Source organism: Plectropomus leopardus, chromosome 4 (assembly GCF_008729295.1).
Source record: "Plectropomus leopardus isolate mb chromosome 4, YSFRI_Pleo_2.0, whole genome shotgun sequence".
NCBI lineage: Eukaryota > Metazoa > Chordata > Actinopteri > Perciformes > Serranidae > Plectropomus > Plectropomus leopardus.
The window spans coordinates 25,681,328-25,696,134 of record NC_056466.1 but is presented as its reverse complement, the minus strand read 5'-3'; the positions used below and the strand labels follow the sequence as shown (position 1 = coordinate 25,696,134).

Here is a 14,807-nt window from a genome sequence, read left to right as displayed (position 1 = left end):
TTGGATGTAACAGAGACAGTGCTGTGTGCTCAGACAGAGGAGAGAATAATACAGTATTAATGCCGAACCTAGCTGAAACTCAGAATGAATTATGGCCCAGAATCGGGCCAAATAAACTTGCCTGGTTCTGGCTGACGACACTGTAATCACTGGGCCTTTATAAAAAATGACCTGTCCCAGCAGTGGCCCAAACTCGGCATGCTGGGAGAAATCATTTGGGCTATGTCTTTCTCATCTTACAGATAAAAAGCACACCAAAACATGTTTCTGAAAACATTTGAGGCAAAAAATAGGCAAAGTGGTAGAGTTTTGATTCACAATTGACTGGCCTAGTCAGTAGACCACAGTTCACAAGCAGTGATTGACATGATTTACACGTTAGAGACGTCTCAGCTCTGGTTAGTTGTTTTCATTCACGTGTGGTGAGGTCATTAGAAGATGCAACAGAGAAGGAAGAGCAGTATGTTTTGGTTTTTTTTTAACAGATTATCTGTCTCATTTAATGTGTGAATATGGTGACATTTCCAGCGAATCTGACATTTAGTTGTTTTTTTTTTAAGTTACCATTTACAGATTTACAGTTAAATGATCATTCATGTCACTGTGTGTGTCAAAGGGGCAGCAGCAATATCGCAAACACTTAACATGATGTTTGTCAGCTACAAAAAAAAAGAGTTTCTGAATGGCTAAACTGAAAAATACCTACCTGATTAACGAATAGCCGAATATTTGGGTACAGCCCTGAAAATATCCAATCCGTAAAAAATAATTTCATCGCATCCATTCATCATTTAATTTGTTCAAATGTTTAATGCACACTTACTTCTGACCGAGGCTGCAGGGTTTGTGGAGCCAGCTTAGTTGAAGAGAGCTTCAACTGAGCAGCACACCTGGGCAGAGCTGCAGGAGCGAAAAGGGACAACAGCAAATAAAACACAGCCGTAACACATCTTTCTCTTGCAGCAGAAGGAAGTGACAAAGAACAAAAAATACACAAAACAACTTATTGTGCTCTGACTCTATAAGCTTATATCATCCCATAGGATCAGTTAATTAATCAGTCAAGCTCTAACTCCCATATAAATCTCTCAGCTTAATATACATCTGCTGCCTGTAAATAGGCAGATTTAAAAGGCAAAATATTTCATAGCAGACATATGGTCGAAAACAAGACCTCTGCAAAGAATACATGAGAAAAAAAACCATGCAGGCAGATTTGGCAACTCTCAAACCCCCCTTTGCAATCCTGTTGTATCATAATGGCAACTATACTATGCGCCTTGAGAGCCTGCCAAAAACCACCTCGCTTGTTGGACGTCTAATTTCATTTGGGCTGTTGGCGTCCTCACCTCTTTCTCTTTATATTTTAACTCCACTCTCCAGTTTATAGGAGCGTTAGTCATCAAATGAAAGGCTGCCACTGCTTGGACAGTGAGCAAGAGGAATGGTAGGGTAGTGTGCCACGGACAAATTGCTTGAAATAAATCACAGTGGGTGGCAAGCAGGTTAATGTTTCTGTGTCTTCATATTTGGCTTCTAAATTTGAAAAGGGATTTGGTGATTGTGTAAGGCAGGAATGGCTCCCGACTTCACTCACGTGACTCGATGTTAGTTTAGGCTGTCAGTGTGCATTAAACATGGAGGGGTTTTCAGAGTGATGCTTGTTTGGTTTGACATGACAAGGCAACATATCAGTGACTTTATTTATTAAATATTAAATGTAACAGAAATTATGTACATCAATGCACTCACTGAATAAAAAAACCCAAAGATAATCACAACCCTGTTGCATAAATGTGTGTGTGCGCACGCGTGTGTGTCAGTGTTTAGACATTTCGAGTGTGCACATGAGCTGAGATGTAAGAGCAGCACAAAGATTAGATAGTCAACACACACACTCAAGTCAATGATTCGATGATACAGCTGCTCGGCTCTGTCTCACATCTTCAGGGCAAACAAACAAGGAGCTTTGCATGTTTTATGACATTGTATAACCACTTCATGGTTATGTGAGGTGTATTTGCTATGAAGGATGTTGCGAATATGAATGCAGCTGTGCTTTGCATAACAACAGCCTCTCTGAACAAGTGTCATGTTTTCCCATGTGTGGATTCTGATGGCATAACATACATCTGTCCTCTCAGGGTGTCTTGACACTGTGTGTAAAAGACAGAACAACCGGAAAAACAAGGAGTGGAAATTATTTAAAGAAGTAGTAACAAAAACGGTGCAAGTGAGGGAGGATGTGTGCACAGGAAATGAGTGGGTGTGTGAGTAGACATCATGCATCGTTTGAATGGAGGCTGCAGTAACAGTGGCCGACATGCAAAATTCCACAGTACTATCCAGTGTTAGAGACACACATACACACTCACACATTAAGCTTTAACATGTGTCCTCCGGCACATGTTTCTCTTGTAATTTCTCCAAAGACTCCTGAACGACACAGCGGGCAGAATGAGAAAACACATGCTTCATTCTTTCTCTCTTTTGCCATGTTCTACTTTTCTGACTTTTCTGTATCATTTACTTTTTCATTGTTCCTTCTTTTTTTTTTTTTGGTCACATGAGAAAACAAATGGCTGGTCAGTAGAGGAGTCATGAACATTCAGAGTAACGCCCAAATTAGACAGTTATGAGCTGTTAATTACAATAGACTGCCATGTCCAAGCCTCGCACCTGCACAAAGTACACTTAAATCCAATATTACTGTCCTTGGAATTACCTGCAAAGGAAACATATTCTTCATTATAAGAATATGCAGCATTCCTCTAGTTAGGCAGAATCTGGATCTATCCCTTCAATTACTTCCAAATCCACAGTGAAAATATTTTCAACCTCATTTTATTCAGTTAATGAATGTCTTATGCATGCCTTTGATTATACTGTTGTGTTTTGTGTGTCTATTCCCTTTTGAGGATAATGAGTTGTGGTCCAATCCGTTTTTTTGTTTAGACAGTGATTGCTTTGACTCCTGGGAGACAAGCTGCAGGAGAAATGTCCTGCTGTGAACTGAAATGACCATCTACTGTCTGCCCCGTGCTTTGACTTTGTAGTGTATTCATATTGGAAAACATGATGAAATGAAGCGTATCAACAAATGCTGCCATACACTGTGGAATGAGCATAGTAGGGGAGGTTCTTTGGACAAAAATACAATATTTACTGATAACACAAAGTCTGCCAAAATATGATTTTTATTCAATTCAATTCAGGGGCCTTGCAATTGGTATGAGACAATATCAGTAAATATGCTCATAATCCTTTTTTATACCTCGACGCTGGCATTAGACATGGCAGGAGGCATTATGTTTCCGGGTCGTACGTACATAAATATGTCTGCTTGTCTGTCTCATTTTTTTTTTTTTTTTGTTAGCACCATTTCTCAAAAAAACTTTGACAACTTTGTCTGCCTGGCAGTAGGCTACTAGCACTGTTTTAATAAGGAAGGAGGTGTGCTTGAACGGAAATTGTGACACAGACATGCCATGGGAGTTTTTTTTTTTTAAAAAAAGGTGTATCTTTTAGTTGACAGTATCTATCAATGTTTTTATTTTACGTCGACAAAATGGATCGTTGATCAACAGATCTATGTACTATTACACCCCGAGTACATAGTGTTAGCTTATAGCATCATATTGGGCGGCAGGTCAGGGTATTTTGATTTTAGGACTGCTCAGATTAATATTTTAGCAGTGACTCTAAGAGATTTTTTTTTAATATAGGAGAAGCAGGAACAGAACTATGGTTAGTTTGCGGGTAAATGAGGACTTTTTTTGGGTCGTGTGATTCTGGCATTTTCACTATGACCCTGAAAGGCCTCGAGGGGGGCTACATTTACAGGTCAAAACAAGGTTGCATGTTACTAATTGGCGCTGGGAAAAAGGGAACACTTTTCCTTCTCTTTTTTTCTCATTATCTCTTTTTAACTCTATCACTCTGCCAGCCACTTTCTCTCGATGTCTTTCTCTCTCGCTCTGTCTTCAAACAATTTGGCATCACATTGGTGTGCCTAAAAAAATCATTGGAAACAGTATTGTATTTTTTTGTTCTGAATACAAACATAACTTGCTTCTTGCTAAGTGTATTTTGATTGTAAGTTCATTTTTATTGAAGATTTTTTCAGTTGTTGTGAAGTATGATCTTCTGATTAAATCTTTGATTTACATCAAATTCAGTTTAACTGTAAAAATGCCTCAGTAAACCAAAGACTGTTCCAAATAATTAGTGAAAACATGTGTATTTAGATATTTTTAGATATTTTTTCTTTCCTTTTCATCTCTCGTTAAAGAATCCCATGATTCCTCTCTCATTTGATAAACGTTCCTCTTTGTTGTTCCCTCCCTCCTCCTTCCTTCTCCTTGCCACTCTCTGCATACATTCCTTCTGCTTCTCCACTCCCTGTCCCTCCCTGTGACTGCATCCTTCTCCTCTTATTACACACTACCTTGCTCCTGCCCTCCCCCTCTACCATTGCCGCATCTCTTTTTCATTGTTTACCTCCTCTGTTTCTCCTCTCGTTCACCTCTGCCTCTCTCCCTCTCTCTCTTCATCCCAGTTCTCCATCCCTGTCGCTTGGCTGCACTCACGCATGCTGACATATCACCCTTATTGTGCCAGCAGCGCTCATCCACGCTGGAAATGACAGAATGCACCCTTGGAGAGGAGGAGGAGGAGGAGGAGGAAAGAAAGGGAAAAGAGAGAGAGAAACAGAGTTAGAATGGGGGAGTGGGGGCTGGAGTTCACATTCAGCCGAGAAACAAAGTTCACAAAAAAAAGTAAAAAAACAATGCGTCATTATCCAAGATGTTTATGTGGTAAAATCTATACATTTAAAATGAAGTACACTTATAAACCCTATATTGCAATAATTAATTTCCACTCAAACTTTTAGGGGCCAGTGTGAGAGGTTATTGTGTATATACACTAATCAGCTAAAGCATTTAAACCAACCAACCAATGCGGGACTCAGACCCCCCCAAAAAAATCTGCCAACAAATGCAAGATATTTCCCCCAAAATGTTTTTTGTTACAATAAACTTCTGGGCAAAATTATCCATAACCCTAAATAACTGATTTTAGTTTTTCTCTATGGTTCAAGTTATTGTTAAATAAGTCTTGAATTTTTGCATTTCATCAACAAAGTCCTTAAAAGCCCCTAAATCTAACTTGCCTTAAACTGTAGAAACCCTGTTCCAGCGTTCTGGCCATTCTTAAATTAAAAATAAATCCCTTAAATGACGTCTGCAGCCCCTACCCTCGCTTTAAAGACACACACACACACACACACACACACACACACACACACACACACACAGACACACACACACAGACTTTCCCTTGTAGCTAAATGGCACTTTAGTGAGAGCTCTGATCGAGGATGCTCGTGTGTGTGTGTGTGTGTGTGTGTGTGTGTGTGTGTGTGTTAGTATATAAATAGACTGCATGTCCAGACAGAATTTATGAATTCAGAAACATCATCTCTATCAATCATAAATACTAAGACGGAAATAAGAAGCTTGCTCACTTCTCTGTAAAACATATGACACAGTAATTGCTTTCAGCACTGTGTCATTTGGCACAGAACAAATGTAAGACATGCGAACAGAGCACCACCTGATGGATGTGCGAGCAAGTACAACGTGAGTTGCGAGCATGTGGCTGAGCGATGAGGGGACACAGAGTGACAAGAAGCACAGCTGAGTGTTCGTAACAGCATGAATAATTTCCTACTTTTGAGTTGAGCAGGAAGGCAGCCACATGTGCGGTGATGTAACCTGTGAAGACACATTTTCTTATTTGTGAGGAGGAGGCCTCTCTGATTGGCAGGCTGCAGCGAGAGTTGGCAAACCAATGTGTTCTGCTTTCAGATCTTTGACACCGAGCTGAAGGAGCAGGAGAGGGAGGTGTGTTTCATCGACATCGCCTACGATGAGATCCCTGAGCGCTACTATAAAGAGTCGGAGGTGAGCTTGTGGAGGTGTGAGTGTGTAGATGCTCACCGCTAATCGGAGTTAACACTATTGGAGAGGCGTAAGTGCAGTGTTACATCTAGTAAAACAATGTGATATAAAAGATAGCATCATCTCATTTTCTGTCATGTTGTGATCTTCACTCAAGTGGTTTTCTCTGTCTAAATTGTTTTATATCCAGTCATTTCCAGTGAGGAAGTTCTGCCATCTCCACGAGGATCTTCACAAGGAAATTTGTAGTATACTTTATATAATAACTATTATTTTTTGGCATTGAATATTGAGGTCCAAACAGTCGCTCTGATACAAACGTAATGGACTTTAGACCACCACGGACTTGCCCAGCAGCTGCATTTACTGCTTTTTATGCCTCTCCCATCTCACACACCATTCATCAGGAGTCTCAAAGCCTTTCATTCTTCAGAGTCTGTGAAGTGTGAGAGCTTGTAATTGTCTCCATAGCCATTTGATAATAGATTGCCTCAGCTCAAATGAGCCTAGATAGAGATCCTCTGAGGACCAGAGGGGTTAATGTGAATGGTATTTAATACTTGCATTTAGTCATGCAACTTATTTTGGGCTCTCCCTTTCGTCTCCGCCGGCGTGCAGGAAACAACGATGCCTGAAGGTTCAGTTTAATCATTGTGATATTAAATACGTGTGTGTTCACTTTTTCCCCATCACAGGACTTGCGATATTTCAAGTCGGATAAGACGTCGCGGGGGATTCTTCAGGAGGGCTGGAGGGACACCCAGGATCCCATCATGTGCTCGTACAAGCTGGTCACTGTCAAGTTTGAGGTGTGGGGTCTGCAGACGCGTGTGGAGCAGTTTGTACACAAGGTGAGGGGTTAGATTTTTAATGGTAGTCATAGTGAAATCTTGGCTTTAATTTGCAGAAATAAAACTTTGCATCTGCCTAGCCCAAACCATTTGGTGCTTATTATTATTAAAGCAATTGTCTGTTGTTGTTCTGAAGAAGCAGGTTAAAGTACCTGTACCACTGAACTAAATTCTAATTTAAAAGTCAAAAGACTAGGAAGTCAGGTACCTTTGTCTATCTGGCCATAGTTCTACAGCCTTGAATTTTTTGCATAAACGTAATAGCGTTGATCACTAAAAACGTAAAAAGATGTTGCATGAATAACTATTTTCCGTCATTTTGTTGTGTTGTAGGTGGTTCGGGACGTGCTGCTGCTGGGACATAGACAGGCGTTTGCCTGGGTGGATGAGTGGATTGGTAGGTCTATCAGCCCTTTCCTACCCTCCAGTTAATTTCCAGTACATTCGCACATTTCAGCCTTTCGGTCATTTCAGTCCACTATTTATTTCCACCAAGTTTTCATAAATGCATATCCTTAGCAATAGAATTAAGATTTCTTATACAGTGGAAACCGCTCATACTGATCATGTTTTTCCCAATCAAATTAATCACTCAAATGATTAGTATAACTGATTTTTTGTCTGTTTTCCTTATTTTTTATGCAGATTGCCATTTAATTAACATTTGTATATTTATTACATGAATATAAAGAATGAAATGGCTTTACTTTTCACAGAATTTTATTAACCTTTTCAAAGTAGAACTGTTTCATTATGTGCGCATTACATGACTGGGCATTATCACTCCACGTGGTAAGGGTGACTTCAATCACAGGTGCTTTCTCCGTGCACATTTGCTGTCTGTCTCCTTCACTGGCAGCAATAAGCTTTGACAAAAATAAAATTAAAAGAAAATGACTTATTTTTTCCATCATGATTTCAGCGTGCACACAGCACCAGCCTCAGGTAGCCAGCTGGAAGCAGACGGGTTACCGCAAGGCAAAGTAAAATTAGAATGAACGTAGTTTTAATTTTTTTTTTTTTTTCATTTGGTGTCATGTATGAAAAAAACACTGTTATGTAAATTATTTAATCAGTGTTGGAATGATTCTGCCCAAAGCTTTATGATCCATATGAGGAGCTGATCACTGTAAGGGCTCATTTGTACTCCCCTTATGTACAGAAATAGGTCTGTCAGTTTCCAACGTTGATAACAACAAATGAGGCAATAGTGCAGGAGGTCATAATAATGTATCTTTTAATGGAGGCAGCGTTGTAGACGGCGGTGATCTGTGAGGCCATTTAGTAAATCACGCCACATGGACAGTAAATTCTTCTCACTATATTACCAATTTGTTTCGTATCACTACTTTAGAAATGTCCTTGTTGTCTCCTGTGGTTGTGTCTCACCCACGATCTCTGGTGGCATTGCTCTGTTTCATCTATGTCCAAAAGCTCCATAAAAACGTGTGTATGGATGAAATGAAAGCTGAGTACAGACGGAAGGCACCATCCGTGTTTGCCGTGGTTTCCATTGTATAAATAATATATACAGCTCAATTTGAATTCATAGATACAACTTTTCAGTGTTGTATATTGTGACTGCTTACGTTAACCTTTAAAGAATACATAAATAGTTTAGAAGACCTTAAAATTTTCCATATTATATTTGTATGTGCTTAGATTTGTAACCCTTCTTGAAGTTTTATAATAGCACTTTCATAGTTAAATGACATAAATCACTGTTGTATAATATGTTGTTTATTTACCAGTGTGCATGAAAAATCACTTCACCTGCATCTAACCTTGTCACTGCCAGACCCACTCATTCTCCCACAGCATGGATCCTCCTCTTGGTATCACCACTAACCCGCTAATGACAAACACTGTACTGTTGTGTCCAGGCACGGTCAGTGTTTGTTTCAAATGAAACCTGCACGATAAAAATTACTCTTCTTGAACCGCACTTTCATGTTTCATTGTTGGAGAAATTTCTAAATATCAGTTTATTTAGAAACAAGAGTAGAAATGATGCTGGTATAGGCCGAAAACCTGTGTTCAGCACAATATTTTATATTAAATCAGAAGATTGATTAGCATACACATAGTTTTGGTAAATGCCTACCAAAACTATGTGTATGGGTGGAAACCTTGCCACCAAACTGGCTGCAGTTTTCTGAAGGCATAGTTGAAAATTTGCATCAGTAAAGAGTGATGCCTTTACTGAAACATGAAAGCTACCTCTGTATGTTTCTCTGAGAGTGGTTGCTGCCATAAGTGGCTGCAACACATGCACTCACTCTCAGCTGTTGAGCTTTTTCCATAGCTGCAGGGTACAAAGATAACAAGCTCATTATCTTTGCCATGAAACATACTGATCTCCTCTCCTTTCTATGACCACTAACCTTTAGACCACAACTCCCTACAACCTGGATGCTTGAAATACTCCCTAAATCTTTTCACATAGTAAATGATTTTGCCTTGGGAATAAGGTGTTGCTTTCTTTTGCTTCTAATGACCCAACCTTCTCTTGGGTGTGGATTGTTCATGCTTTTTCATAATCTTGAAACATCCTTGACATTCCCTTTTCCCTCCTACCTGGTGCAGCTTGGATTGACTAGACATCTTCTGTAAACTCTCTGGGTAATGGGAAGCTCGCACTTTCACCTCTAACTCTAAAAAGCGCTAATCACTAGTTAAAAATGCTAAACCCACCCATGGAATGCACCTTTGCCACCTAACCTAATCCCTTCCCCCACCTGCTCGTCAAGTAGAGTGCCATTACAGAGGTGTAAACAACATTTCGACCCTGGTTCCACCCTTCCCCCCCTTCTTCCAGATATGACTTTGGATGACGTGCGGAATTACGAGAGACAAATGCATGAGAAAACCAACATTAAAGTTTGCCATGAGCAGCAAGAGCATTCCACAACAAACCCATCTTCACTGGATGACATAGAGATCCATGACAAAGCAAGCGTATGTGTCTTTTTCATTGTCTCTTTACACCATTGTCCCAGCTGTCATACTTGAAGTCTGTGAATGAAGTTGTCACAGTTCCATTTAACTGTCCACATACATCTACTCATTCCGTCCTACCTTGAGTCAAACAACGCTTACGTGAACTATTGAGTATGTAAAAAACATGATTAAAGTCTGCCAAGCTTTTCTATAGGTTTGAAAAAGGTATGAAGGAAATATAAGGCAACATAACTGAACCCTGAAAACATATTGGTGATTAAAATAACACAATGTTAGCTGACAAAAAGTGCTACTTTCTTGGTTTGAATCCGTTTTTTGTTTTTCAGCATTGTACTGATTTTGATGAGTTTTTCTAGGTGACTTAATGACTTAATGCTACAGTTCCAGCCTTTTTGGTCATACTTGATCTTTTCCCAATCCAGACATGACGATGGATGAGGTGAGAGAGTTTGAGCGCACCATCCAGGAGGCCACCAACCAGAAGATCGGGATGTTTCCGCCATCGATTTCCATCAGCGAGACGCCCCTGTCCTCCTGTTCCCTCACCGGCCCTGCCAGCGCCCCCTCCACCCCCATGTGCACTGATGCGCCCGAGTCCCTCTCTGTCCCCAAGGACAGACCCCGCAAAAAGTCTGCTCCAGAAACCCTCACTCTTCCTGACCCTGCCCCAAGTGGCGCCCCCCAGGGCTCTACCCAAAGCCCAGTTTCAAACCACCTCCAGTCATCTACACCACCCTCCTCCAACTCTGATCTTGCTGAGATGGACGAGCAGTAAATAGACCTTGGGATGTCTTCCCGCACCCGTGCTTTACTTAATTCTCCCAAACCCATTGTCTTAGTAGCCCACGAGACTAGCCTAACCTCCAAACACCAGTTGCCACAAGTTTGTTAGCCATATTCAATGATTTGCCATAATCCTGGACTCACAACAGTCACAGTCACAATAGAAATCTCCATCAGTGTCACTGATACCATCCAGGCAGCTGTAGGCCTAGCCACCCTGACAGACTTCCTCTTCCTGTGAGTCTAGCCAGCAACACGTCTCATCTATTATAACAACCACATGATGTCTAATCAAAACAAAGAGCAACCCTAATTATTTTTTTTGAGCGGCAGTTCCTTATGTTATATGAATAAATTATTCTTAGTGTTTCCTTAGTTTTGTTGTCTTCAATCAGACAAGCTGATTGCTTTCAAGCTGTTGAATTATGAAGTAGTTGCCTTAGCACCGCAGAGCCAGTGGTGTATATTAGTTTTGACAATGTGCGCAAATGAATGCCTGATATTTATCATCCTTTTTCAGTCTGTGACATGGCTGTATGTTACAAATTAGAAATTAAATCAATGACACAAACTAGAGTAGCACAGTGGACCTAGTATGTTAGGATAACATTCACCAGAAACACAGCAGAGCACCCTCATTACAAAACCACTTAGCTGTTTTCCTGAGCCGTTCCAAACTGGCCTTACTGATCAGATTGCATCCATCCCTCCCATCCCAAACTGCAGTTATACAACAGATGCAAGAACAGTACAATCATAGAGTTTACACCTCAGGTCTCCCCGACTTTAACTGGCTCACACTCCAAAGGCAGGGATATTAATGTACCTTTCTCTCCCTGCTTATTGCCAAACAGCCACATTTTATACCTCCACAGAAAATACAATACAGCAACTATTGTATGTACTATACTTGTCTACTTAACCCTTGGAATGTTTACACGTCAGAAACGTTGAAGCATTTGCATATTAGCAGTAAGCTGATGTTTTATCTACATTTGCAGTTCTAGCATGACAGTTGACTCTGAAATTGAATTTGTAAGTTTATTGCTGCGTATGTCATACTCAAGTTGACCGAGAGGTCAGTACAACAAACAAAAAAAGTTAAATGTTGCTTGAAACTAATGCTGGACATCTCATGTGACACTAACGTGATCCAATTTTATCAAATCAGCAAATCACTTTATTGTCATATGTAGGAACAAGGCCATTTTAGGGGAGTTTTTAAGCATCGACTGATCTTTGTGCGCAGTGGAGGTAACAACAACTTAAAGCTTGATTTGAGGAGAGGGGCACATGCATCAAGCTGACTTGAGTATGTGCCTCATTAGCTTATTAGCACCTGGGAAGTGCTGGCTTTTTCCTTCGCCAGTGCTGGTTGGATATTATTGAGCAAGTGCTTTGGTGGGCACGGAAAATGATTTTTAAAACAGAAACATCCTTTGTAGTGCCCCCTATTTCATGCTGGGCTTTAACTGCTCCAGTAGTTACCATCTTAAACAAAACTAATACCGAAAGACAGCAAGTTATTCTTTGAACCCCATTTTCCTACACAATATTACTCAAAGAAAGGGTTTTTATATGCTGCATGGAATGTTCACAACATATATACGTATTATATGAAGTATATATGTATATACTGTAAAGGAATGGACTGGCACAGTATATTTGGTGATGCAACTGTATAGGGAAAAAAAGTGAATGCCAACTTTGGAAGCTAATTGTGTATAATATAAAAAGCAGATGATTTTGAGTGAAGCATGCCCAGAGAATATAGGCCTACAAACTCTTTCAACTCAGTGCCTCTGCATGCAACTATTGTATCATCACCTACATGTGAGTAAACCAAAATCTCTTATATGTCACTGGTAGAAACACAACATTTTATTGCATTTGTTTGCCTTTTAAAAAAAAAAAAAAAAAATCTCAAATGTTGCATTTAACCAGTGATAGCAAATGGGCTACAGCCCCCACAATACAGTAGCTGAACTTCAAGATAAACAGATCATTTTTAAACTACATTGTCAAACCATCAAGTTACAGGGCTAACTTGTTATATTTTAGGAAATAAGTAATTTTTTGTTCCCCTAGTCATACCAGTTACTTATAATTTTAAAGCGCAAATGCATTTTGCACTTTACAGTCTTTGACACCTTATTTGACAATGAAAAAATGTGCTACATGACAGTCTTATTTGGGTTCGTCGGACCAAAGTCCTAGACTACAGCATAGGGACTTTGAAGAAAGCAGTTTCGAGGAAAGAGTCCTCGTTGGTCTTGCCATAAAATATTGTTAATATTATGTACAGTTTCTCACTTGCTTTTGTTAAAAAACAAAACAACTGTAGCTATTTATCTGTAACTGTAGCTTTTGTCTTTGCCTTTTAAGGATAAAAAAATGTTATATACCAGTTACTGGCCCACTGTATTGATCTATTATGTATAGATTATACATACTTACAACTCTGGTATTGACCATCTCTCTTGTCAGGAACACAGAGATCCAGGGATGTGTTTGATCTACCACGGGCTATTAAAAATAATGCAAAGTACTATTCAGTTGTGTAACATTAAGCTCTGCTCTGTTTAAAAGAGTAACATAGTAGGTATTGTAAATACTGTTGTTAATGACTGATATAGTAGGTTTCTTACATTGAATCTGTTGCAAGTTGCATTTCTGATGTGACATGAATGTGCTCAAGGATTTCAAATAGACAAGAGAAGGATATTCTTTAGTATTTGTGCGATGAGGATGACATCTGCACAGACATGAGTTCAAAATTTGCTTTAATCTAGGAGTAATATGTGTCTTTATCTATGAAGTCATTGTCATCTATTGAGGATGCTGAATTCCATTAAGTTTACTCTTCTCGGTCGAGTATCAAGATTCCTCATTGTAGTGGTGCACTTTTGACTCTCCAGTTGCTTTTGGGTGAAATTTCTGTGTACGAGTTGTAAAACAAAATGAAGCTTTTCTTTTTTTGTGGGTTGGCTGCTTTGACGTTTATGGTAATTGAGAGGTGATTGGCTTTTCTGTTGTTTCTTTTTTTGATAGTAAACCTGCTGTACTTTGAATTTGTGGTTGCTGTATTGTTTGAAGGAAAAATCTAAATTAGTTTCTCATTATTATTATTTTTTTGATTAAAGGACCAAGCTTTTCACTCCTGCTCCCCTCATCCTGATGCAGTTTGCATTTGGCCAGGCTGTTGTGCTGTCTCCTAATGAACTGGGGCCTGTCTCACCAACCAGGATCAGTGAGTTAGCTGTACTGTCCTGCATCAGGGACAGCATAGTGTACTTCACAGGTGTGGTTCTGGCCTCTCCAGCTGTTGACATTATTCCTGCTTTGTGAAACAGGTCCCAAAAGTGCCATTCGTGTTCGGCTACTGGAAGTCGCTCTTAGTTCTTCCACTTTAACTATTATTGTATTTGTTATATTTTTACTTACCTTTGAGGTTCATTCGGTTCTTTGTTGTAATTATTGTTTTACTTTTTTCTGAAATAGACAAATAAACTTTACAAGCTATTGCAACAATGTTATTATCCTTTCTGTTCACTGTGCATGTTTCACTTGACCTCACCCTTATGTATGGATCATCAATGATAACTGTACTGTGTAGCTTGCAAGTTGTCAGTATCTTACAATTGTATTGGCCCTGGTGAAAACCTAGATCAGCTGATGGTGATCCTCACTCAGCATACATTTGGTTCAACCATTTAAAGAAAAAAAAAATTTAAAAACACTTGCTCTAGATAGAACTTTTCATGTTTTTGCGCCTGCCACCTTCGTTCTGTTATGCTCTAGCAGTTCTTAGGACCTACAATGCAGATGCAGGACAAAGGTGGAGATACAATAATATAATATGATATAATGGGTAGCCACAGGATCGACAAGGTTGGACAGGGTTGGACAAAGAAAAATCAGGTTTAGCAGGTTTTCAAGATATAAGGCAAAAATCTCTACAATCTTCACAGAGAATGGACTGATCAGAGGCCAAGGTGTTACTACAGAGAGGTTTCACAACAAACGAAAATTGGTGAGGAGAGCCGGGTTTATATCAGATTGCTTGCAATCAGAGTGGATGACTAGCAGGTGTGTGATGAGCTGCAGGTGAGTGAAGAGTTCAGCTTTAGCAGAATGTAGGTCCGCCACGCCCAGCCTAAGACACACAGACAGGGGAAACAAACTGGGGACAAAAATTCAACAAGGAGGGGAAACACTGGAGAAACAAGGGGAAACAAGACAAGAGCTG

At 39.8% G+C, this 14,807-nt stretch overlaps 1 protein-coding gene across 2 annotated transcripts in view; it reads left to right on the top strand.

The window, feature by feature from the left end:
- The window catches only part of LOC121941918 (cytoplasmic phosphatidylinositol transfer protein 1-like), an 87,218-nt gene extending 73,129 nt beyond the window's left edge, over nucleotides 1–14,089 (top strand). The window contains exons 6-10 of one of the 2 annotated variants that reach the window (XM_042484904.1): nucleotides 5,871–5,966; nucleotides 6,659–6,814; nucleotides 7,148–7,211; nucleotides 9,633–9,772; nucleotides 10,198–10,286. In XM_042484904.1, coding sequence (XP_042340838.1) covers nucleotides 5,871–5,966; nucleotides 6,659–6,814; nucleotides 7,148–7,211; nucleotides 9,633–9,772; nucleotides 10,198–10,203 — 462 coding nt within the window. In that variant the 3' untranslated portion in view covers nucleotides 10,204–10,286. Of the gene's footprint in view, nucleotides 1–5,870; nucleotides 5,967–6,658; nucleotides 6,815–7,147; nucleotides 7,212–9,632; nucleotides 9,773–10,197 lie in introns of both variants that reach the window. The other variant, XM_042484903.1, reaches the window with a different exon arrangement.
- The last annotated feature ends 718 nt before the right edge of the window (nucleotides 14,090–14,807 follow it).